The 24714-nt window shown below is 37.4% G+C and overlaps 2 protein-coding genes across 9 annotated transcripts in view; both read right to left on the reverse strand.

The window, feature by feature from the left end:
* Positions 1 to 1446, reverse strand: part of TNFAIP8 (TNF alpha induced protein 8) — a 46194-nt gene extending 44748 nt beyond the window's left edge. For 2 of the 3 annotated variants that reach the window (XM_015280612.4, XM_015280615.4), the window contains exon 1: positions 1338 to 1446. In XM_015280612.4, the coding sequence (XP_015136098.1) occupies position 1338 (1 nt within the window). In that variant the 5' untranslated portion in view covers positions 1339 to 1446. Of the gene's footprint in view, positions 1 to 930 lie in introns of all 3 variants that reach the window. The other variant, XM_046905406.1, reaches the window with a different exon arrangement.
* Positions 1447 to 3054: 1608 nt separating this feature from the next.
* The window catches only part of DMXL1 (Dmx like 1), a 75881-nt gene continuing 54221 nt past the window's right edge, over positions 3055 to 24714 (reverse strand). For 3 of the 6 annotated variants that reach the window (XM_015280679.4, XM_015280681.4, XM_015280678.4), the window contains 17 exons: positions 22998 to 23161; positions 21509 to 21648; positions 21109 to 21194; positions 20411 to 20612; positions 19119 to 19236; positions 17725 to 17787; positions 16195 to 16281; positions 15453 to 15574; positions 15196 to 15337; positions 11245 to 11295; positions 10912 to 10972; positions 10378 to 10505; positions 10121 to 10213; positions 9560 to 9651; positions 8943 to 8995; positions 7095 to 7312; positions 3055 to 6689 (listed from right to left, as the gene is read on the reverse strand). In XM_015280679.4, coding sequence (XP_015136165.2) covers positions 6465 to 6689; positions 7095 to 7312; positions 8943 to 8995; positions 9560 to 9651; positions 10121 to 10213; positions 10378 to 10505; positions 10912 to 10972; positions 11245 to 11295; positions 15196 to 15337; positions 15453 to 15574; positions 16195 to 16281; positions 17725 to 17787; positions 19119 to 19236; positions 20411 to 20612; positions 21109 to 21194; positions 21509 to 21648; positions 22998 to 23161 — 2045 coding nt within the window. In that variant the 3' untranslated portion in view covers positions 3055 to 6464. Of the gene's footprint in view, positions 6690 to 7094; positions 7313 to 8942; positions 8996 to 9559; positions 9652 to 10120; positions 10214 to 10377; positions 10506 to 10911; positions 10973 to 11244; positions 11296 to 15195; positions 15338 to 15452; positions 15575 to 16194; positions 16282 to 17724; positions 17788 to 19118; positions 19237 to 20410; positions 20613 to 21108; positions 21209 to 21508; positions 21649 to 22997; positions 23162 to 24714 lie in introns of those variants that run through there. The other 3 variants (XM_015280682.4, XM_015280680.4, XR_005843172.2) reach the window with 2 other exon arrangements.

Raw genomic sequence — 24714 nt, forward strand, 5'->3', positions numbered from 1 at the left:
CTTACAGAGGGTTTTTCTCTCCATTCTCATTCTTCAAACAAGGCAGAGATAGAAAGGATATCTATTGTGTTCGTTTAACACTCAGTACATGCTTATTTAAGATAAAAATGAGGTCTGCAAGCACATGCAGTGACCTTCCTGCACCATTAATGCATGGCAGCAATGCCAGCAGTATGACAAGGAAAGGAAGGCCATCATAGAACCATAGAATCACAGAACAGTCCGGGCTGGAAGGGACCTCAAGGATCACAAATCTCCAACCCCCCCACCACAGGCAGGGCCACCAACCTCCACATTTAATACTAGGCCAGGCTGCCCAGGGCCCCATCCAACCTGGCCTTGAACACCTCCAGGGAGGGGGGCATCCACAGCCTCTCTGGACAGCCCGTTCCAGCTCCTTACCACTCTCATAGTAAAGAACTTCTCCCTGACATCCAACCTAAATCTTCCCTCCTTCAACATAAAACCATTTTCACTTGTCCTGCTGTTATCTACCCTTTCAAAGAGTTGGCTCTGCTCCTGCTTTTAGAGGCTCCCTTTAGGCACTGAAAGGCTGTCATGAGGTCACCCCGCAGCCTTCTTTTCTCCAGGCTGAACAAGCCCAGCTCCCTCAGCCTCTCTTTGTAGGGGAGGTGCTCCAGCCCCCTCATCATCTTTGTGGCCCTCCTCTGGACCCTCTCCTTTTCCTACGTTGTGAAGCAGCGCTCCTCCGCTCCGAGGGGCCTCGCAGCACCACGGCAGCACGCGGTGCCGGCAGACGGCCCGGCCTGACCGAGCGCAGCGCCACAGGCTGACAGGGCAGCAGGACCGCCAAGCTCGTCACTGGAAGGGCGCTCGCAGAGCCACGGTCCGCCTTCTCAATTTACGGGAACAAGGCAGAAACTTTTACCAGCCACGTGTTCGGTAACAATATCTCACACCCCAACTCACCCATCCCCGAAGTGGGATTTTACCAGCGCTCCGCGGCCGCGGGCAGCACCGCCGCGGGACCGCCCCGCTGCCCGGGACACGACGGGAGCCGCTCCCGCGGAGCTGCCTGAGCGCTCCGCCCCTCCGCACGGCCTCGCTGGGCTCGGAACCGGGCCGGCCCGGCGGCAAAACCAGAGCGGACGGGCAGCGAACTCTACACCCGGCCACCACCTCTACCCGCTCCTCAGCCGCCGCCCCGGGCCGAACCGAGCCCCGGCCCGCCGCCCCAGCACCAAAGAGGGGCGGCCAGCTTGCCTGGACCCGTCCCGGCGGCGAGTGCGGCGCGGACGAGCCTTCCCCTCACCCTCACCCCCACCCCCACCCGGGCCGCCGCTGCCCCACGCCTCCCGCCGGGCGGCGGCACTTACTGTGTGCGCGGGAGCGAGGGGCGGCGGCGGCGGGAAGTCGGCGGGAAGCGGCAGCAACGGCACAGCCCCGGCGGTGCGGGCGCGGCGGAGATGGCCCCGCTCGTGGGACGCGGGGCGAGGCAGGAAGGGCGGCGTTTCTGCCTCCGCCCCGCCCGGCCGGGAGGGGAGCCGCTGGCGGGGAAGTAGTTGGCGAGTTACCGTGAGAAACTGCTTCTAACAGAGTTGGGATCCATCGGGCTGCTCACTTTTAAGTACCTCAGGAACAGGCAATATAAAACGTCGGAAGTTGGGCAGCGTAGGACTACAGAGAAACTGTTGGGCACCGTAAGGGACTGTTTGTGCAGCCGGAGTTGAAGGCCGCCAGTATTGTCAGGGACAACAAAGTGGGTTTTTTAAAACATGTTAACAGGAGATGGACTAAAGAGAGATTACAGTTTTGACGAGACTCCTAAGGCCCCAGTGAATGCAACCCGGGAACCACTGTCCCAGTTCTCAAGAACAGCAAGAAAGAAGTGACATTAATGAATTTAATCTCCCTTGGCACCAATGTTACCAACCCAGTTGACCAGGTGAAGCCAGCCGATGTAAACCTTTTGGAGCTGAGATTTTGATATTTCTTCTCACACCACGCTCATGGACAAAACATCTGGGCAAAAAAACAACGCGTAAAAAGGCTGATGGCACAAGTTCAAGGGTTGTTTAAAGTGGGTTTACATCAGGCGAGTGGCCAACTGCTTGTGGGGTTATGTAGGGCTCCACTTTGGGTCTAGTTCTTTCCTGCTTGTATTCAACTTGAAATTATACCAATTAAGCTTACAGACAGCCCTAAGGAGCTGTTGGCTCCCTCCAGGGCTGAGGGGCCTTGAGAATCAGAGGGCTGTGCAATAACCAGCCATGTGAAGTCTAATAAGACGTAGCACCTGATTGTGCACCTGCATCAGGGGAACCCCAGCTCTGTGTATAGGGACAGGAAGCTGGAGAGCAGCCCCATGGAAAGGGACCTGGGGGTTCCAGCTGACAGCAGTGTGCCCTGGGGTACATCAAGCCCATCACAGGACGGTCCTGCTCAGTGCTGTGCAGCCTTACCTTGAGCACTTGCAGCCAGTTTTGGTTGCCACAATATAGGAAAGACATAACTTTGTTCTAGAGCATCCAGAGAAGGGCTGTGAAGGTGGGGAAGGGTCCAGAGGGCAAGAAGTGTGAGGAGCAGCTAAGGTCCCTTGGTTTGTTCAGCCCAGAGGAGGCCAAGGGGAGGCCTCATATTCTCCAGTGACAGGATGGGGATGGCAGGGCTGGTCGGGGTAAGTTAGGAAAAGGTTCTTCAGCAGAGGGTGGTGGGTACAGAACAGGCTCCCCAGGGCTGTGGTTACAGCCTCAAGCCTGTTGTGACTCAAGAAGTATTTGGACAATACTCTCAGATATAGGGTTTGAATTCTGTAATTCTAAGGGTTTAAAAACAAAAAGTGAGCTTTACCAATAAAAATGACAGAATGTACCACAAACACCATCAGCCACTGAGGAACAGGACAAAACAGTGCTGCTGATAGCCAATTAAAGTGCTGAATTTTAAAGGGAGACTTTAGAAAGCTAATTCAAACCAAGGTAAAGCATGAGAAGCTTAGGCATTAAATGGCACAGAAAATGGACGGGAAAGAAGAACAAAACTATACAGATTTTACAGTTAAAACTGGAGAGGAATAAAACACCAACAAACGTGTTAAATCAGCATCTTTATTTATATAAAGTATTTGATCAGTGTGCTGAACCTGCCATTAGAGGCTGTTTTGCTACTTTTAGTAAAAATAAACATTTGAAAAAATTACCTTGGAGAACATATCCAGTCTCCAAGCTTATTTTCTTGTAATCACGGTTGCATTTTTTTTTTTTCATAACTATTGCAACTAATCTAACAACGGGTGCTCTTAGGAGGAAGGGAATGGTACCTCACGTAGAATATCCCCAAAAGTTTATTTCCTGCAAGTGGCAGCAAGGTTTCTAAAATGCATCAGAACACCTAAACTCAGCTTGTGCCATAGCAGCGTGGTACAAAAATCTAAGTCTATTCCACTCGCTTCATCCTTCTCCATGAACACTCTGCAACATCAGCTGAGAATTACCTGCTTTACAAGTCACACAGCAAGCCAGTTTAAGTACCCAGATGGCCAGAGTTTAACTCTCAGGAGTTACTGTAGTAACAGTGAAGAACTTGTATCACAAATTTGTTTGAGGTAACTGAATCAACAAGACAAGAATGAAAACCCAACTGCATCATGTATTGCTACATGGACCAACACAAGTCACAATTACTAGGCTATGATATTTAAAAGGGACATTGTCAACCAAGTTATTTTGTCTGGACACAGAATTATTGGAGATCAAATACTGGGAAGTGCAAATTTTAAGTTCAATTTCTGCATACAGCTACCTCATACACAGAACCCTAGGTAGCCAGTATTAACTTTTGAGTAACTTGCATAGCAATAGGGAGAAAGCATCAATTGCTGAAAAGACAGAAATCAATGGAAGCTGTTAAGGCATCAGCTGGAAGCTCCATTTTTTTTTTTTTTCCCCCTAATGACTAAAGTTGAGAGTGTCCCTTTGAAAAGTTTTTGTTACAACAGAAGTTAACTCATTTTGATTCCATTATTACAAGACCGCTACCAGTAAAATGACTTATAATTGTTAAACATCAATTAACATTATACACATGTTCAACTGATCTGAAAAGGAAGTAGCAGCAACATGGAATTATAGAAAAGTTGAGTTTCTGCAGGATTTATTGGAAATATTATGAAGGTATGGGCAAATACATAGTGATTTTACATTATTTTACGAGTAGCTTATGGTAACTATAAACATTATTGAAAATGCCTGCTCGTAGTCTTTACTCTTCTGGTCTAAGCACAAGTTTGCCAGGATACTCACAGTGCAACTTGACTCAGAAAAAATGACAACATTGTATGCCTTGGCATGTTCTACATAAAATCTCCTTGGTTCACAGATGAAAAGACAGTTTTTTGTGATTACCAGTACAATAAACTGAGCTTGAAATATTAAACCTAATGAAATAGATACACAGGTATATTTAAGAACAAAACATCAAGGACATCATTATACAATGCTGTCATTGTTTTGCACATTCTCTGAATATAACTTTACTAGTTCAGTGGTTGCATAAGATTAGCACGTATATAAGCAGCTGTAAGCCCAGGTTGGTTTCAGTTGCTTCTCTAAAGGAGTGTGCTGAGGATAACTCCCATTGTCTTCCTTGTTTAATAGGAACAGAAGTTATTGGAATCAGAGCAGATAGGACAAACGTTGGCAAGTCTGTTCTGTAAGGCGATGTCACTTCTCATCAGTCACTTTTCTGGTCCATCATTGTACTTAAACTGTTTTAATACCAATTTTGATTTTAATCTCTAACTAAGAGTAGTGGAAGAACAATTACAACTGAACCACTGAACAGCTGTACCAGTTTGAAATGCCGTCACAATGTTTTCTCATGGCAGAATATTCACATTCTTATTTATTGCACAATTGGAAAATTCAGGTTATGTGCATAAAAACCTTCATAGCGTTTCCACTGCAACTTGCGAAACATACATTTTAAATGACCTTAATGCAACTTACAAATTCTTTTTAAACGATTTTATATTTTTAAGATAAAAGCATCCTGAGAACGTTACAAAGTTCGTTTTACAAGCCCTTCACTTCTACTATGCTTTATTTATCCCCATAGTTCCTAATCTGACAAGTTTATTTTACATTTAGTATCTTGGTGCTCTATGTCACAAAATATCTTTTAGTAAAAAGTAGACCACTGGCATTCAAGTAACCCAGCCTTACACCTAGTTTACAAATTAAACCTTCGTCAAACTCTCGAGTTCTGAAACAGGCCAGGAAAAATAAACCAAAATACAGAATCAGTATTTTGGTCAAACACTTAAGTTATGCAGTCTAATATTTTGGCAAAAAAAAAAAAGATAAAAAAATTAAAATAATAATTAAAAAAAAAAAGCAATGTATCCTTTTCGATATATTTTCCTTTCATTTTAAACCAGATGTAAACGTACAGTACAAAGAGTGACAGCATTAAAGTACTTTGCTGTTGAATTTTTTCTTTTTCCTTTTTACTTCTGTAAAGTACTTAGGAAAAGCAGACAAACAAAAACGTAAGTGCTAAGAATGAACTGAGCATCTTTGGGCTAAATAAAGTCTTACTAGAAAAAATGTAAAAAATAAATTAGTATATATATTTTTTCCTCTACAGACATGCAAATAAATACTCTTTGAGGAGATTCTAATGCAATATTCTGAAGTTGTATCTTCCTGTACTTTTTCATCAAGACTAAGGCTTCACAATCTTGACAATTTTAATAGGAAGATATCCATTAATATGTACATATTTTTGTAAAGGGAGTGTTCAGGGTTAAAAATATATTTCTTTTTTAAAAGCTAAGTCTGCCATCCTGATGGCAGTGAGTCAAGCTATGGAACAGAAGACAAATCACAGAACATTCTTCAGTTTCTCATACCCTAGATCATAGGAAAGAGACCGAGTGAGTTAAAGAGGTAAACAGCCTGGATTCCAGGAATGGAGACAGACAGTGGCTCACATTAATGTCTGCATGGCCAGTTTCTGATACAGTAGGAGTATCTTCTAAAATAGACTGCTTCTTTTTTCACACATAGGTATAAATTTTTATTGTTGGCCAACTACGCAAGGAGAGATACAGCTAAGGTTGCCACAGTGAGATAATAACATTATCTAAGGTTCCCATCTGGACCGACTTTCAGGAAAAGGCCAGGTGTTGAACACAGAGACTATGTCCAGATGGTACACTCCAGGCAGGAACAAAACTACCTAAAAGGAAGAGTAAACCACCTCAGAAATATCTTAAGTATATCATAAACAGGTAATTCAGAGACCTGTATATATTTTAGGCAACAATCAGAATCTGAAGTGACGAAAAGATCTAAGTAATAAATATATAAAATTAAAAAAAAAAAAAGCATCTTTGTGGCACAAGCTATCATTGTATATCTGCTTTGTTGACTAGTTTCAGGAAAAAAATATTTTCGGGGATGGCAGAAGGTAAATGTTACACACTGCACTGAGAAAACATATTACATCATGAATTTCACATCATTTTTTAACACTTCGTTAAATGGGCTGAATCTATCAGGCAAGATTCTCATCTTTACTGTTCCATCAGCACCACAAGAGAATATGTGATTTGCTGGTCCTGTCTCAATTTGCATGACTCCTGTCCCAATGTTTCTGAAGAGAGACTGTCGAGAATGCTCATTGATGAAAGTGTGCAGAAGATTAAACGTGGACAGACTCCATACCTGAAAAAGCATCAAAATATCAATTTCCCATAATAATTATTAATAATTGTGAGGATCTTAAAGCTCACTAGTGATGAGTCATGGAAAAATTGAAGTAGAGTACATTTTGCATTGATCTTTCTTACACTAATTATGAGAGAAAAGGTATGCCGCAATCTGTAATGACATGGTTATAGAATATTAATATTCATTTTCTATAATAAGGTAATATTAACTAAAGTGGACTGTGAGGTGAGAACAATATTTCATAACAGAAGTAGTATATGTGAAAGTCAGGGTTGAGAACTGAATGTGACATCCGATCATTCCACATTTACATGCAGTAGGGTTTTACGTGTGTTATTATCTTTAAGTTTACACAATATCATGATCTTCACCTCTTTGCTTCCTCTCCCCCATTAATACCTTTATGTTGCCTTCAGCAGATCCCGTGACAAAATACTCTTCTGTAGGATCAACAGCAATTGCTTTGACTTGAGAATCATGACTTTGGAGTAACTGCTGCTGCTGCTTTTGGCGAAGGTCGATTATACACGTAAAGCCTTTCCTCCCTCCAGAGATTAACAGCTGATGTTTTGGAGCATATGCTAGAACAGTTGCTCCACTATCATGACAGACAAAAGCTGAAAGCCAAAGCAAAGTAATTTAAGTAAACACATTGTACTAACATTAGTTTGCCATCAGTTTCTCAAATTCAAGATGGTAAAAACAATGGATGGCTTTGAAGCTGTAATGCAACTGACCACAACCTGTTAACTTTATTCAGTACCACATATATGCAAACCAAGACTCGTATCAGACATCCTGAAGTTGCAGTACTCACAAACGAAGACGTTACTGTATGTACGGAAAAAAATATCTTCCTTATCCCTATAAACTATTAAGCCTTGAGCAGAAACAGCTCCTTTTCAAACTCTTTAATAATTATTATTTCAAGGCAAGTTTCCTGCTACCAGATTACCAGATATCTTTTGGCAGCATTTTCCACTTACTATTTTCAATTTCCCAGTTTACAAATTTATTTGGGTATGTTTACTCCTCCAAATGAGTAGAATTAGTAAAAGATCACAGCTGTCAGAACAAAATTCAGCATGTCTGAGACTAGATGCGATAAATCCTAATATGTGACATATAATTTTTGTACTTAAGATTTCAGAGGTTTCTCTTAAGCTATGTTTAGAAATTTCATGCATCACATGAATATGCCTAAGCATTCAAACTTACAAGGAGTTCACATCACTCTCTAAACCTAAACCTGCATTTCATATATTCAAACTCAGTTTTTTTTCACTACAACATAGTAGTAGTAATAAAATCAGTGCAAGCCACCTAAATATTTATTACATCTGAAGAAGCATAGAACAGAAGCAGTTCTTGTTTATGTGTGCAGAAAGCATTTAAAATATTGCACAGTGTATCTGGCATAACACATAAAAATGACATACAGCTGGACAATCTTTGAAAGCAAAAATGCGCTGTCTGTTTAAAAGAAACATAGCACTAAGAGCACCCCTAAAAATTAGACTCTGAAAATAACTATAGGATTATGGAATCTTGTTTGTATATTGTTTGTCAAACCTATTCCTTAGGAGAAAAAAAAAATCAATGTTGATTTCGTAGGTAATTTGGTGCATTTATTCATGCACTTAACTTCAGAGAACTAGAAGTCCAGAAAACTTCATAACTGTGTCTTTTCTGGGCAGAAATTTCATAGAGGCAATGAAATACATAACAGCTCTTAAAAAGTGTTTATATTCTCCAGGTAGATCTGGAAATGTCTAATGCTATCTTTATGGTACCATTAGTGTTGAGTCGAGCTTCTCTGACTTAAATAAAGACAACCACAGGAAGCTGGAGTTAGAGCATGGATGCACATCCATGCAGACTTAGTAAGTCTGTTAAAAACTACAGTTTTTACAGTCTTATAGCTACTGTCTTCTGAATATGCTAATCACAACAAACAGGACTTACTCCATCTGTAAAAAAGACTGAAGCTATAGATTTCTGGTTTTCAAGGATTGTGCTTGCAGTACAGAGATATAAGAAATGGCAAGAAGCCATTTATATAGAGCCTTGTATCATTTCTCAACAATCTCTTAGATTACAGCTGATGCAGGATGATGAAAGTTGTTTTACTGTTTGTATTAAAATTACTTCCAATAACTTAGACTCCAATTATTTTGCCATGAGTACAGATCCCCTATTTTAATTTTTTACACTGATCCAATATTTTCCTTGCTGTATTTTACTTACCATGCACCAAACTATTTGCAGGGGAAACCAAAGTATCCCAAAGACAAATATTTCTGTATGGAAAAAAAGAAGTTTTAATTAAGTGAGTAGTGTTTCCAAGTATTTTGAATACTTGAATGAAGTCATATGAACCCTAGGGAAATTTTTTCATGGATAAAGCACTGTAAACAAGCTTATAAAATTAGTATTTTTGGGCAGATCCCAAAATAACTTTCATAGTTACACATGCACCTACCTTTCTACCACTGGTTACTCTGTTTAAAGATTCATATTGAGATTACAAGCTTTTGTAGCTGAATTCATCTGGATGTTATTATTTCTTAATCCAAACTTATTTTAAGTGTTCCCTGAAGAGCTATGCAAGCCTACCTAAATCTATCAGTAAATACTTTTAAGACAGACTCATAGAGAACATGACCAGCTTCCTCATAAAATCACCTTCAGCGTGGAAACGTAGGTGCAAACATTGCTCTCCCTCAAAATAAGAAAGATGGCAGTAGTATGCACATTGCTCTTAAACTGCCTAAGGAGAATCAACAGAAAGCTGAAACTGGACGTGAGGAGGGGCACTGTATTGTTTTTATATATTATTAAAGCAACAATTAATAAGTTCTTACCTGTTGTCAGAAGACAATCCAGCTGTGGCTATCAAAGATGATGAACTGATGAAAACAAAGTCATTGGCTGTTTTGTTATGACACTGCCAGGTCTGAAAAATGGCAGTTTATATATCATTAATTGCAAAGAAACAGATTCTCTGTCGATACAAAAGCTTAGACTTGAACAGGAAGGCGGGTTGCTTTTAATAGAATTTAAAGAACACAGTATATGAGACTACGTGTTTGCCTTCTGAAACTGTTGACTATTCAGGACAGTATGTTTTCAGTCCTGATTTACTGATGCTTAATTCACAGCTGACAATTATTGATAATTCTTACAGAACATTAAGGTTATTTCAGCTATGACACTGCGTTTTCTAATCTCCAGCTTCAGCGGTATGACGGGAATTTCAGAACTTGTCTGTCAAATAGATTACAGAATGGCAACGATGTATTATTAAAAACTGATTAATACTGGTTATCAGAACAATCTCTGCCCAATTCTAACATGTCTAAAGAGGTAAGAAAATAAAAATACACAACAGACTTTTATGGAAGCAAGTTCAGTTTTCCACTTACCAAATATGGTTTTGGTAAGGTCCCTGTAAGTGGGCAACATTTCCAATTTGTTTGATATAAACTTATATATCCATCAGCATCAACAACTCCAAACTGAAATGAGATATAAATTGTAAATACACGTGTATTTGTTACACAGAAAAAATCTCCCACAATCCAGGAAAGAAACTCCTGAATTTGGAGAAAAAGATGTTTCAGTTAATTTGCAACTTTCTGTTTGTGAGAATAAGGTAAATACAAAGCATTCTGTCAGTCACCTTATTTCCTTGGTAATTGAACCTCATTCGAGTTACTCTTGAGTTGCCACCAGACCGAAAACAGGTGATTTGCTGTGCATGACCCCATTCAAACATTCTTACACTGCCATCTTGAGCACCCGTCAGATCTGCAATAGAAAACAGTTAATTGACCTTTCACAACATCAGCAGGGAGATTTCTTCTAAAAATTTAACAAGGCTCAGACCAGCTCACACAATCCTGAAAATCACTAAAGCCACGGCATCTGCCACAGTACATAGCATACTGTAGGATTATTAGGTTACCAATGAAGCTTAAACCCATGCTATTCACACCTTATTGAGCTGTACATACTTACTACTTAAGAATTGTATTGAGATGGCACTGAAATATGAAATTATTTAGAGATACCGATACAGCTTTATACTTCTATCTTTCATGCAAGTCAAAATAAAGGAAAACAATATTCATTTGGTTTAAAAAAAGATCTCTTTTTGCAAAGGCTATTCCACAATATACTATCTTCAGTTAAAGAAACGCAATGCTGAACTTACAATATGGTAATGTTGGATGAGAAGCCATTCTTCTGACATTATTAATAGCCTTCTTGAGCATCTGTTCAATAAACAAAATAATAGAAAACAATTACACAGTACCACCTAACAAAAGCTTATTGAGTATGAACAATTAATAATGTCAGATAATTTGTTTCCTGTCAGAACTCCTACTGAAAGCAAGTACTGCTTTTAGAAATTTAGAAGACAGTTTCTTCCAAGACTAGCATAGATGTTAATACTGTTGCAGCTTTATATATTGTGGTAAATATTAATTTTTGCTTCAGAGACTTATGGATCCAAGTATAAACACTCCTTAGGCTGCAGTCTTACCTCTTTTCTTGCCAATTCCTTTCTGATTCCATTAAATTTATTGGAATATTCCTGAATATTGTAAGATAAGCAAGAGAGAGGTAGAAGCATGTAAAGAAAGAGGTAAACAAACTTTAACAGAAGTAAGAAATAGGAGGGAAGATATTAGTTCAAGTCTAGTTAATGTACTGTCATTGACTGAAAAGTAACTTATTTATTTATTACTATTTGAGGCCTTCTAGAATAAGCAAAATACCTACTAACTGTTAAATCAAATATTATTTAAAAGCTTTTAATAATTTTGCAAGTATACTTCCAATAGATTTTCCTTTTGTTCCTCAGTACCAAAACTTTTTCTCCTGAATTCATTTCACTTCCTAAATTCAACACTTTCGTTCATGAATTCCACGACTTTTCTTTGACTAAGATACACTACCAGGAATTCTGTTTTTCCATATTGGTTTAACCCCTCACTCTCAGAGTTCAATACACAAAGAGGACTGGAGACATTAGACAATGAAGATTAAAAAGCCACCAAATTAAGTGAGAAGTCCAATCCACAAAACCCAACCTGCAAATACAACGTGGGGATTTTTCCATCAGAGAAATGCATCTGGATTTTCCATGCATGCCTCTTCCCTTCTTTTCTCTCTATAAAATTAAACTTTCATTTTTTATTTCCTGCCTTTATTTATTTCCTTTTTTTTTTTCTGGACAATTTTGTTGTTGTTTGTTGGTTTGTTCTGTTGTTTGTTTTCTTTGGTTGTTTCAATGATCAGGATAACTGCAATCCTTCTAATCCTTTCACTGTATTTTGGAAGCAGATTCAGATCATTCAGTTTTCCAAGCTTCAGTGTTTGTTTAAGGGAAAGCCTTATGCCTCTCAGTCACCCACATTTATTTCAAAACACCTTCCAGGAGGTGAAACAATACATAAAGACAAGCTTTTCAAATATGAGGTTTTTTTCTTTTTTTTCCTATAATTACTTAAAATCACAAATGAAAAAAAGAAAAAAAAACTTGAAAGGTCTGATAAAATAATGGTGACTAAAGCAACCTTTTAGGTTCTAAGACAAGATGTTAGAAGACAGTATTCTTCAAACAACAGTGTGTACACCAGCCAAATACTTTGCTCTCCAAATTCACTGTTTATTTCTTTATGTAAGTGAAAAAATGATTTTAAAGTTACTCAGACTTATTCTATTTCTTCACCAAAATAAAAGGGCTGAACTGTTTTACAGATAATAACTTTAACCCAGAAGTCAACGGAAAGCTTCTTGCTTATTTCAACAAACACATATTACTATCACCTAATCTGTATTTTTTCTGTACTTTTTTTCTAAAAAAAAGCAAGCTTGCAGAGACTTGTCTTTCAAAGACAATGCTAACATAAATCTCTGGTACAGCACCTCCAATTTAGAAGACAAATGCATATCCTTTAACTATCAGTGTAACTAACGCTTAATACTGCTAGTTCTGTTTCCCCTTTAACAGCAGCTGATGGCTGGCATTGGGTGCTTTGTGACTGAATAATTAAAATATATATTTGACCCTTGGTTGTGACAAATATTGGTGTCAGTCACAGCAGCTTGAAAGACAAGCTGTTGAACAAGATGCCAAGTTTTAACAGAGCTGACGGTTTGCACTATTTACTTCAGCGTTCTTTTTGAAACATCTACTGAAAGCAAAGTGCAAACACACTGCTGAAGAATCTAGCAGTGAGCCCCATCACTTACCTTGTAGTAACTGAGTAAGTGGAAACAGCGAAGAGTAACAACTAAAAAAAATCTCAGAGCTAATAAAATGAAGTCAACTGATTAAGTCAGTTTCTCATGTTGATGGAAGTGAACCACAGATAACATGACTGAAAACACAGTAATAGTAAAGAACAGCAGGCTATGGATCTACTAAATGAATTGCAAATCATGGAAAAGATGGGAACAAAGATCAAAAGCAGTATGTGAAGGAACAAAGTACCAAATAGTAGCAATAGAATGTTTTCTTTGGTGGAGCTGATTTTCATCCAGATTTAAGTAACACCATTTTCTCCCAAGAATCCCTATATCTTCCTTCATTTACTTTGTCCTTCATTCAGTACCTTTGTAACCCCTCCCCACAGGGGAGGTGTGGCTGCATTCCCTGGTTGGTTCTCTACTCCTCTGTCAGAGTCAAACAGAACGCCAACCAAAACTTAGGTCCAAAGTTTAACAACAAATGCATTCAACAGAAGCATAGACAAGTATCTTCAGGAAAGAAAGTTTGGCAACATATAAAACAGAAAGCTATATAAGAACGCTTTGCATTAATAAATTATGTCATTAGTTTGTTGAGAAACACACACATAAACTGTATATACACACACATACATGCATATATACATGTATATGGAATTGAGAGGAGAAAGTGGCAAACCTTCCAGGAATAGTTGCAGATGACACCTGATTATGTCACCAGAGCTGGAGAACTGGTAACTGGGATAAGCAGTTTCCAAATACAAGGCAGAGGTGTAGGTACTGTAACAGCATTGTTGCAATGCTCATTCCTTATTTACTCCTCCTAATATTCAAACCAAACTGCTTATATGAATAAAAAAATAACATATGGCTCTTTCATTCTACGACTCTTATCAGCCTGCTCTAAGCTGTTAAATGCTATGAAGTGCAGCCAAGTCATGAGATGCAATGCGTTCAGTTATCCAGGCCAGCTGCACATCTATGTTCAGACAGTCTGAGGGTTAAAGGTGTCTGGTATGACCACTTCAGCCCAGCTAAGTTGCTCCAAGTAAGCATCTTCCTAGTGACTAACAACAGGCCTGCATTATTATTACATCTGTGCTGCACAAGACCAATGTAAGTGTGCACAGGACCAAGTTAAGTATGTCAAAAGTGAGACTAGAATTAGCATCTGATCAGAACTAAATCTGAGATAGTAACTTTTTGCTCAGAGCCAGCGTTTATTCCAGATTGAGTATCTATGTATAAAATTACAAGCTACCATTGTACAAGTGTCACCTTTATTATGAGAAGGATTAGTTTAGTCTTGTGGACATAAGTGTGCTTTACTCAGTGCTCCTCAACTCTTATTTATTTTAGAAATGTCAAATAATGAAATTGATTACCTCCTGTAAGAACATTAATCAGTCAAATGGCCAAATTTAATAACACTACTATGCAAAGTTATGTGAGAAACCAAACAGCTCTTCAAAGAAAAGATGACAGAGCTGACTTCAGATTTTGGGTTAAAAAAACCCCATTGTTTAAAGTTACCAATGTGTAGCTGAAATTACAAACCATGTTTGTAGCTGGTCCTATTTCTGCAATACTGCCTTCCTTATTTTTCTTATACAATCAGAAATCCCCATTTTTCCCAAGTTTAATTTGCTCAATTCCAGAGTTTAATTCACTTCACTGGAAGCCTCTGTCCTGCCTATGAAATGCCCTTTAGGAGTTCACTCTGTATCCTTTCTCGAAAGGCCTACAGTGTAACAAAATGGCAATTTAGACCACAGTGGAAGTTGGTAGTTACTTTAAAATAATATCTGGAATATTCTGTAACTCAGAATGAAACATTAAGTTCTGGTTAAACTAAAAGCTACTTCCGTATTTTACACAAGCATTTCAAGCCCATTTCTGTGAATTATCTTCTGACATCTCCTGAATTTATGCTCTACAGAACCTGCATTTAGCATTTAAAAAGCAACAATTTAAGTTGTCACTTCTTCATTCAATCTTGATTTTTAAGTAGAAAAATACAATGGCTTAGTAAAACCTCTGCTTATTTCGTGTATATTAAATTATATGCAGTGTTTTAGCCTACTAATTACCTTATTATAAAAATAATTTTAAAATTATTGTAGTAAAAAGGCAACATTTACTCACATGCTAATTGTAAGATACGAACAGCAACAGTGAACAAACAAAAGCAGAGGGAAAGATGGATTTGTATACATCTGATCTTTCACAAGTGACTTACCACAGATGCACCCCTGCCAGTTTGCGTACTACCAAGCCAAGGCATATTAATGGGTGTGCCAGGATTACTGTGAGTATAAGGAGTGGTTCCCTGAACATTTACCAGATCATCACGAGCATGGATAACTAAGAAATCATCAGCCCTATAAATGAAATAACATTATAAGTTAGATTCCAAACAACAGCACTAAATACTGTGCTTTGATTTAATGATTTATGCACAGTCAAGATGTGATGTTGGAAACATAAGAAGTATACCCTTTATTTTCTATTTCCACATCATCATCAACCCAGGTGTAGATCTGTGTAGCCAGTATTGCAGAAACATCTAGTTCTTGAATGTCATGACTTGATGCTATTGCAATGCAGTTCCGATTTGCCTGAAAAAAAATCACATGCAAAAGACAGCTACAAAAGGACCACTCAGGTGCTGGTTTTGGTGCAGCTGTAGCTAAACTACACACTTAATCCATATAGAATAGCAAACACTTATGCCTACAAATCTATATGTTTAAATTAGCTAAACTTGGAACCTTCCTCTTTAAAAGTTATCTGGGACAGCATAACACACAATTTGTATTTTATACCACTCAACCAGCTCCAGTTTCACCTTGCATCTCTTACAGGAAAATGAAGACTCAACTGTCTCATGCTGTATGTTACAATACTACAACCCGTCATTCCTCTGTATAAGGCTTAAGTAGTTAAACAGGAGAAAGTGGACTTTTTTCCTCCTTTTCTTGCCAAAGACAATAAACACACAAGCTTAAAGAAAAAGTAGAGGCCACTTCTCATAAAAAAAAAAAGATAATTTGCAATATAATCCTTTAACTATGGTAAGATAATTATGAACTGCTTTAGAGAAGGGAGAACTAAGAATTCAGGCTGTATCAGGATAGCTTGCAAAGAACATGCCACCTATTCACACTACTGCAAGTTCAACAAGTAGAACAACAACACAAATAGAATAAACAGATTATCCTACCTCCTTTATACTCACCTTATTGACTGCAAAAGCAGTAATGATGTCAGACTCTTTGTGAATTATTCTAGCCTTGCCTCCTGGGTATCCTAAATCTGTTTCTATCTGTATTTGAAAAGTAAAGCATATTTAAATGCAAAAAAAAAAAAAAACAAAAAAAAAAAACGACACAATATTGCTTTTTACTGGAATTACAAAGACTAAACACTATATCTTATGAATTTTCCTATATTTTCCTCAATTTTAATTATAAAAAACTATGATAGTGACTTGTAATTATTATAGTAATAATAGTAGAGTGCAGTAATTTAGCTTCCTATTGCCATAGGTTGAGATTACCCAAGCAACACTAAAGAGACTTAACGTAAGTAACAATACCATGTTCATCCTCAAGTTTTTCAGGGATGCCAAAAACCTGTGAGGCTTGGACACTTGGAGTTGTCAAGTGATAACTGATGGCTGTTCTAGTAAAAAGTTAAAAAGGTAATGCCAATCACAAATGGAGAGGTGGTAACAGAAAAATGCAAGCCTCAATCAGCAATACAAGACTTTGTACTTTCTCCAAGAAGAAACAGAATTATTTCAGAACTACTTACTACTAGGTTACAGCTTCACTGGTCTTAAAAAGATTTACCCATGGATATTTCATTTGAGAAACAGTACGACAGTACTGCCAAAGAACTGCAAATAATCTTTACCAAAGTTTGGGAAAAAAGCAGTAGCTGTTTTATACCACAGAGTAGTGTATCTTTTAACAAAAAATAAAAATCAACATTCTGGTCATCTTACATACATAAACCTGCTCAAAACTGCAGTTATAAACAGGTCCAAAAACATCATCTGTTTTATGTAGTGAGCAAATCTTCAAAAAATTAAGATATCGTTCTCAGTCAGTTCCAATGATCTGCTTATTAACACTGTTTTATAACATAAACATTCATAACAAGATAGTCCAAGGACGTCACAGGATGTTCTCATTTTTGTCTTCTCACTAGTTTTTCATATGAGAAAATCTTAAGAATACAGTATTTCTAATTGTATTTGAAGTCATAGTATTATATTTAGTCTCTTGTACCTGCCTTTCAAGAAACTTAAATGGGCTCACTTATTGCCATCTTGAAACTAAGACTCATCAGAAGTTTCCAATATCAAACTACAATTATGCTAATAGATAAGGCCTTATTTTCAATTTATCATTGTTACTTCTGAGAGTGGCTGTTCTAGCCACAGATAAAAAGCTCCTGTGTACTCCTTCCCACACTGCTATGGAATTTTTCAAGTCACACGGAAAATTCACAACCTCAGTGCTTCATTTGACATAGCTATGTAATTTAATAATATGTACTGTTCTTACTTGGTTGTTTCATCTTGCTTTCTAAGAGATAAAGCTTATTAGAAACCAAACTTAACATAATCAGTACAATTCAATCTCTTTGAAAACTGATTTCCTCAGTTCTTTTGCTGTGTCAGTAATTTGTTTTAAGGTGTGCCAGCGCTATTTTGAAAAAGGAAAGATTTCATAACAATTTGTGCATTAGGGCTTTGTACCTTATTGATGATGGGCTCCTCCACCACAGAATTTTTCAAGGTTTCATTATGGTCCTCTAACGACTTCACCAATGAAAGAACAAGAACAAGAAGAAAGAGTAAAGATAAGACAATATGCTAGGTATCAAGGAAATCTTTAAGTCTTTATTGTTTAAACTAACAAAGAAAAATTAAAACACAACAGTGCATTCACATACGCATGCATGTCACTTATGAATTGAATATTACGCAGCAGTAATTCTCAAGGTTATATTCTCCCACTTTATACTCAGCATGGAGGACATCAGTCTACCTATACTGCAACAGCAATGTCACCTCAGAAGTCTAATTTATTGGAATATAAAGTAATCTCCACTTATTACTGGTGATAGGAAGATAGAAAATAAAACTAACAAACGTATGCTGTGTAAGGCTGTCAGTGATCTTGATTAGAAACATATAAAACACATCTGAAGTACTCCAAAGTACCTTCCTCATACAGCATAGCAAGACAGCTGCATTAATGCAAGAAATTATCAGAAGCAGTGCATCTTCAAACAAGACAAAAAAGAACAATGTTCCTTTTTTCTGCAATCTGTAGAGAACACAAACAGCTTCAAAACAAGCACCCAAGTAAGATAATATTTCAGCTGCAGCAGGACAAATATTAATTCATACAGAACTCTTTGCTACCACATGGTTTTACTGCTCATAAATAGCCTTCCTCCTCCTGCATGCTGTGGTTTGGTCTGATCTGCTTCTTTCTCCTCAGTTATTTGATAGTAGATTTTTTAGTGTTTTTTTTTTTTTTTTTAATGAAACAAAGTAATTCTTGTGAAACATTGTGAGTAGTGGTTGGTAAGAAAAAAAAAAGCAACTGAAGAGGGAAAAAACAACAGAACTCCATTACAGAACCATAGCTTCAACACATTTAACTGAGTATGACACCTCAAACTCAGCTAGATACTGGAAAAAAGTATTAAGAGAGAGAAATATTACTTGATAACATTACTTTTTAAAGAGTGAATAATAACATGACAGAAACCAGTGGGTAAATCTAGGACAACCACAGTAGGGATAAATTCATGTTAGGTTACCATTCTAGATCCTTTAAATTTAAGAGTTTGTCATTCTTTGAGTCAACTTTTATGCTAATACGAACAAAGATATTGACTGTAGTGAAGCTTTCAGTCAGTATACAATCAAAGACCAACAACTGTTACTGTTTTTAATGAAACAGTGAAAGCAGATCTTTTAGTAAGAAATACTGCAGATTTAGATAGGCTCAGATACAGAGTCATAGCCAAGCCTATTATTCATTCATGCTCTAGAAAGCAAACAGACCAGCCAGATAAGTTCACTGATAGCTCATAAATTAACCTAAATATATTACATACCCTAAATGACATACCAACCTCATTTAAGCATCGCTTCTTTGTAAAAATATTTCTGATAAACGTTTCCTGGACTTCTTCCTGTTTAACCAAGTACTGCCAGAGCCTTTTCACAGATAAGGCAACGTGACTGTTAGATCTACAGAGCAAAGTTAAAATAAATATTTGCATCTTGCTTGTACTTGAGACATTGCGATAACTTTTATTCTAATCAAACCATAGTCAGAAGAAACGTTAAGGCAAAACTACAGCTCTCGAAACCACCACACAACACTTATCCACAAACACCACTGTATGGTCTTCTGATAAACATCAGGAGAGAGTAAGAAGAAGAAAAGAACATACAGTATTTTCACTTCCTACCCTGGGACAACTGAGAAAAATCCCTATGAGAGTACACAAAAATAAGCTCAACATAATATGACTTATTAGGCCACTCTATTCTTTATAATATGGATCCTTTCTGCTTATTGACAGGTAGTGCTTCTAATACATGAACAATGAATGACCAACACTTCCTTCTAGGAACATATTAATAACTGTGTAACACCTGAAAGATTCATCATATTTTAGTTAAAAAAGTATATCAGAAGGATTGCAACTCTGATCTGTCTTCAAACACTGACATTTATCTCTGGAAACTGTACAACAAAGTAAAAATTGTAAAAACAAATAGAGTTGCTTAAGGCAGGCCCAGCCCATGAAGCCTTCAATAAGTTTAAATTATGATTATAAAATAATGCCAGGGAGCACATCAACTCATGTCACTAAAGTGAAGCATGATAAGCACCAAGTGCTCCACAATAAACAACCAGACTGTTGATTCTGAAAATAAAAGTCAAAGTAAAAATGAGGCAGCAGGGATCTACATAAAAAGAGAGTATTTAAGAAACTGAGAATGGTCTTCTGACAGAATATGCTGCATATAGACCATACAATTATAATAAATATTTCTTCGAATCTAGAAGATACTGATAATTTTATTCCTTCCAATGGTGGGACTATTATTTAATAATTGAATTAAAATCTGTCATTCATTTTTCATCATTTGGTGTTCTTTATTTTATTGTCAATCACAGTTACTCTACATAGTAACTAGTTAAAAAAATTAGAAACTCTGCCTGTTTTTTCTATTCTTGCTTTGGCCCAGACTTGCACAGATTCTCATCTGTACCCATAATTTCACAAGCGATTACAGCGGATACAGAAATTAGCATGACACTACCACTGAAGTTGAGGTCTATTGCACTGACTACACAATACTTGATTCATGTTTATTACATTAGTTAGTGTTTATAAAAATTAAGACTCACCTGAATGGAGTGTTTGCAGGCTCAAGCAAAGTTTTATGGCGAAGCAATGCAGGACCAGCAGCTAGGGCATCCTCAGAAGCATGAACTGCAATATAATGTTGAGGTGGACCACCATATAGCTCAAGACGTCGGAGAAGAACTTGTTCCCAGCGCTGTAGTGTTTTCAGAACTGCATGGCATACTGGTGAGCTAACTGGAAGCTCTAGACAGATGAGTAAACAATAATAAAAACCTTAATGCTCCATAATAAGCTTGATGTAGACAACCCCATAGCTGAGTACTTAAGCTTATTTCAAGAATGTCCAAAAGCAATCTTTACTCAAAGCTCATCCTGATGTTTCCAAGTATAAAAAAATTAACTTTGTGCTAACACTGCTAGATAAAGGATAGCCTTTTCCAAGGCTAACATAAATTAAACGAAGAGTAGAAACTACACAACTTGAATTAAAAAAAAGTAAGTTTTCCACCAAGATAAAAATATTGTAAGCACTTCTGCATGACTAAGGGGCACAGACAAGAACAAGTATGCAGATTCCTGCTAAACGCTGAACTCCCCTTTCCCCACATAACACCATGACAAGAAGTATCAAAACAATTTAATCTTAGACTATGAAAAAAATAAAAACTTTCAGACTAAAAATAGAACATATTTAATACTCAACACGTGACTAATATTAAAGACAACCGCTGCTTATTACCTGAAAGATCATGTCCAGCCAAAGGGTAGAAAATCTTCAAGTTGTTAAGTACCAGTTGAACCATCGCCAATCGCATCAGTGACCAACTAGTAAGAAAACACTAACAAGTCATTTACTGATAGGAATTTTTTTAATGCATTAATAGTTGGGATTTCTTAAAGCTTTATATCCTTACAAGAAACTATGCATAATTACAGTGTTTTAGGATATTATGCATATTTTGAATTTAAAGGCCACCATACAATGTATTAAAGAGCAAACTAATCACTGTGGAATAATTAGCTTAGATAACACACTTCCAGAAAATACCAAGTAACAGGTGTATGATCTTAACAATAAATGGCCAAAAATGCCTATTTAACCATTGTAGAGCAACCTGCATTCTAAAAATGTTACTCACCTGTAAGAATTAGCATTCGAATGCTCTTGATTATGTGAATTTGCTGCAAACGCATCTCCATCAATATCATCATCATCTTCACCACTTTCCTGACTCTCTTCTGAGTCATACTCCACTCTACTTTGTGATGGAAGAAAAGGCTAAAAATACACAATGTTCCTTAAGTCTCTCCTAGCCAACATTTAGTTTTACATTATGTTTTAAAAAATAAATCACTGTAATATTTAATATTTTATAAAATAGCAAGTATGCCATCTTATTCTACACTGTAATGCAGAATTTCTACTCCATAACAATGCTTACTGTCATTTTTATATTATTCAAAATTCTAACACTTTTCCAATTCTTGTTTTTCTCTACTTTCACATCAGGAATATAAAACATGCAGTACTCAAAAGGTTTCACTTGTCAGAGAAGCCAAAGCCACCACTGCCTTCCCTCTGACTCTAAATCACCCAAAGGATTAGAAGACTAATGAATAAAAACATCCTATACTCTGCTTACAGATTTCAATATTTATGACAAGCCCAGCACCAGCGCCTCACTGTGCTATTTGGTATTTGCAATTTCTCTTTTGCCCTTCTTGCTGAAGTACAGCTAATATATTTATTTTGCTGATACAGCTAGTAGAAATGCATCATACTGCTCCATATTATTATGCAGTTTTCTACATAGAAAGACTTCAGACAGCAGACTTGACACAAGGCAGTGTAACTTGATTTCTATCAAGTAAACAAGTTCATTTTACCCATTTTAAATTATGATAAAAAGCTACTCAAGAGAGACATGGACATAACAGAAAGAGCCACAAAGATGATCAAGAGGCTTAAGCATCTCTTCCATGAAGAAAGGCTGAGAGAGCATGGACTATTCAGCCTGGAGAAGAGAAGACTGAGTGGAGATCCTCTGTATATGTAATATCTAGCAATACCTGACAGGAAGGTGCAAAAAGGATGGAGGTGAGGCTTTTTTCAGCGGTGCCTAATGCCAAGACAAGTGGCAGTGGGCATAAACTGGAACACAGGATGTTGCCCCTGAATACCAGGAAGCACTTTTTCACTGTGCAAATGATGGAACACCAGCACAGGTGGCCCATGGAGGCAGTGGAGAATCCCACCTTGAAGATCTTCAAAAGCTGTCTGGATGTGGTCCAGGGCATCGTGCTGTACATGTCCCTGCTCCGTTGGACCAGATGGACCCAGAGGTCCCTGCCAATCTTAATCATTCTGTGGTTCTGTGAATGTCACATTTCCATTCTGAACAGCTAACTCATATTTACTTACACATTTGTACTCTATACCAATGTTAGTTTTGTTCATAACACAGTATGAGAAAAAAACTAATGTCAGAACAGTAGTATTAGAGAAAGTCACAAGCAGTAACAATAGGTGGCTTTTATCACACATCTAAATTGGTACCTGGGGTAAAGACTAAGCAGAAAATACTATTACGGAAGCAATATAAGACTTTCAAAATAGCAAACAAGTACCTTCGCAATGAAATAATCCCAAATACTAAGCTCGGGAGGAATAAATCTTTCTTTGTCAGATGGACATTCTTGGTCTAACCATGGCACGGCAGGTGCCTGAGAACTCTCTTTCGGAGAGGTTTTTGAGGAAAGCTTGGAATGTTTTTGCTGTTTCTCTCCATCATCTAAAGGGGAAGAAAGCACACATTGCTTAGAACAGTCTGCTCCACCTGCCACTTTTAATAAAGGGATTCTTAACAAAAAGTAGAAAGCTTTGCCATTACAAAAGCTTTCAGAAGTTACTTCATTTCTGTAGCAAATAAGCTTAGATAATGTCAATCCTCAAATGCGCAGAAGTAATGAAGAACTAGAATGCCGGAAAGGGACAGCCCACAGTACCAAAAATAATAGCACAGCAGATTATGCACATAACTGCATTAGAAGCTTTCTTCCTTCAGCAAGGATGACAAACATAATGGCTTAGGTAATGATGCAAAAATAGATTAACTCAGTATGTACTGCTGAATATTGATCTATACAGAACTTTTTGTTGTTGTTCGTTAGTTGTCTGACTGCTTTTTTAAAGGCAATACTTTTGTCTTTCAGAATCTGTAGTGAAAATGCTTAAGCTTGCAATTCCTAGTTCAAATTTCAAGAAATGGCTCCATCTGGAGGAGTTCTGTATTATCCTATATGGTACAATCCTGATAAATTTGTCCTAAGAAGATATTTTGCCAGTAAACAACAGAAGTCCAATTTTAAGCAATACAAACCAATATACTCCTTATTAAACAAAGAAGGGTTGCAAAAACTAGTTTTTGGAACAATACTCTGATTTCTAGGAGCTGAAGGGCCTGCTAACTTCTCCAGGATTTACTTTAATCATAATAACTAGCATCCAAGAGATATTTTGTTAAAGACCTTCATTCTCAAAGATTACAGTACTCAAAGTAACAGCTTATGCAGACTACCACAGAAATCTTAACACAATTTACCAGAAATAAATGAAAAACAAGTTTTGTTTCAGACTTCCTACTTCTCAATTAATAACACAAGACCAACTTCAAAAAAAAAAAAACACGTCAGTAGTAATAGTTTGCTTAAAAAGAAGCCAATAAAACCATCTGATAACCTGAAATCATTCTGCCTCTCGGTAGATGAATTGTATTCAGTTTATTTGATAGAAAAAGAATGATGCTACAGACTGCCACTGGCTTTGGGCAATAAATTCAGTGTTCTGGCTCTAAAGAACACAAGTAGAGAAAGGCAGGAGTGAGAATCGTGGATGTAACAAGGAGGTCTTCATTCACCTTCAGTTAGAGCTAAAATGGACTCAAATCCATTTCCTACTTGTAAAATTAGCTTTCAATTTTTGATTACATACATATAATACATGGAGAAAGTTAAAATATTAAGATCAAAAGAGAGATAATATTTGAACTGTCCTTTGAAGTTCCCACAACTTTCAACATTTGTTTAACTGGATATTAAACATTTATCTTTTTCTTAAGCATTTCAGAATCTCCTTTTTCCAGGCAAGATTTAAAGTTATGGTATCACTGAGAAGAACCACAGCACTTAGGCACCCATTCACTTCCTCCTGCTTCAATTTATTTCTTGTTCAGCTGTCAAAAACAAAGTCTGGACACATGCCAATCTGCAGGATTAAAAAGCTGACAGGGTGATCAGAAAACATCACTGACTGCAAGCATCAGCATGTTGGACCAGACTTGTTTAC

The sequence above is a fragment of the Gallus gallus genome, chromosome Z (genome assembly GCF_016699485.2).
Source record: "Gallus gallus isolate bGalGal1 chromosome Z, bGalGal1.mat.broiler.GRCg7b, whole genome shotgun sequence".
Lineage (NCBI taxonomy): Eukaryota > Metazoa > Chordata > Aves > Galliformes > Phasianidae > Gallus > Gallus gallus.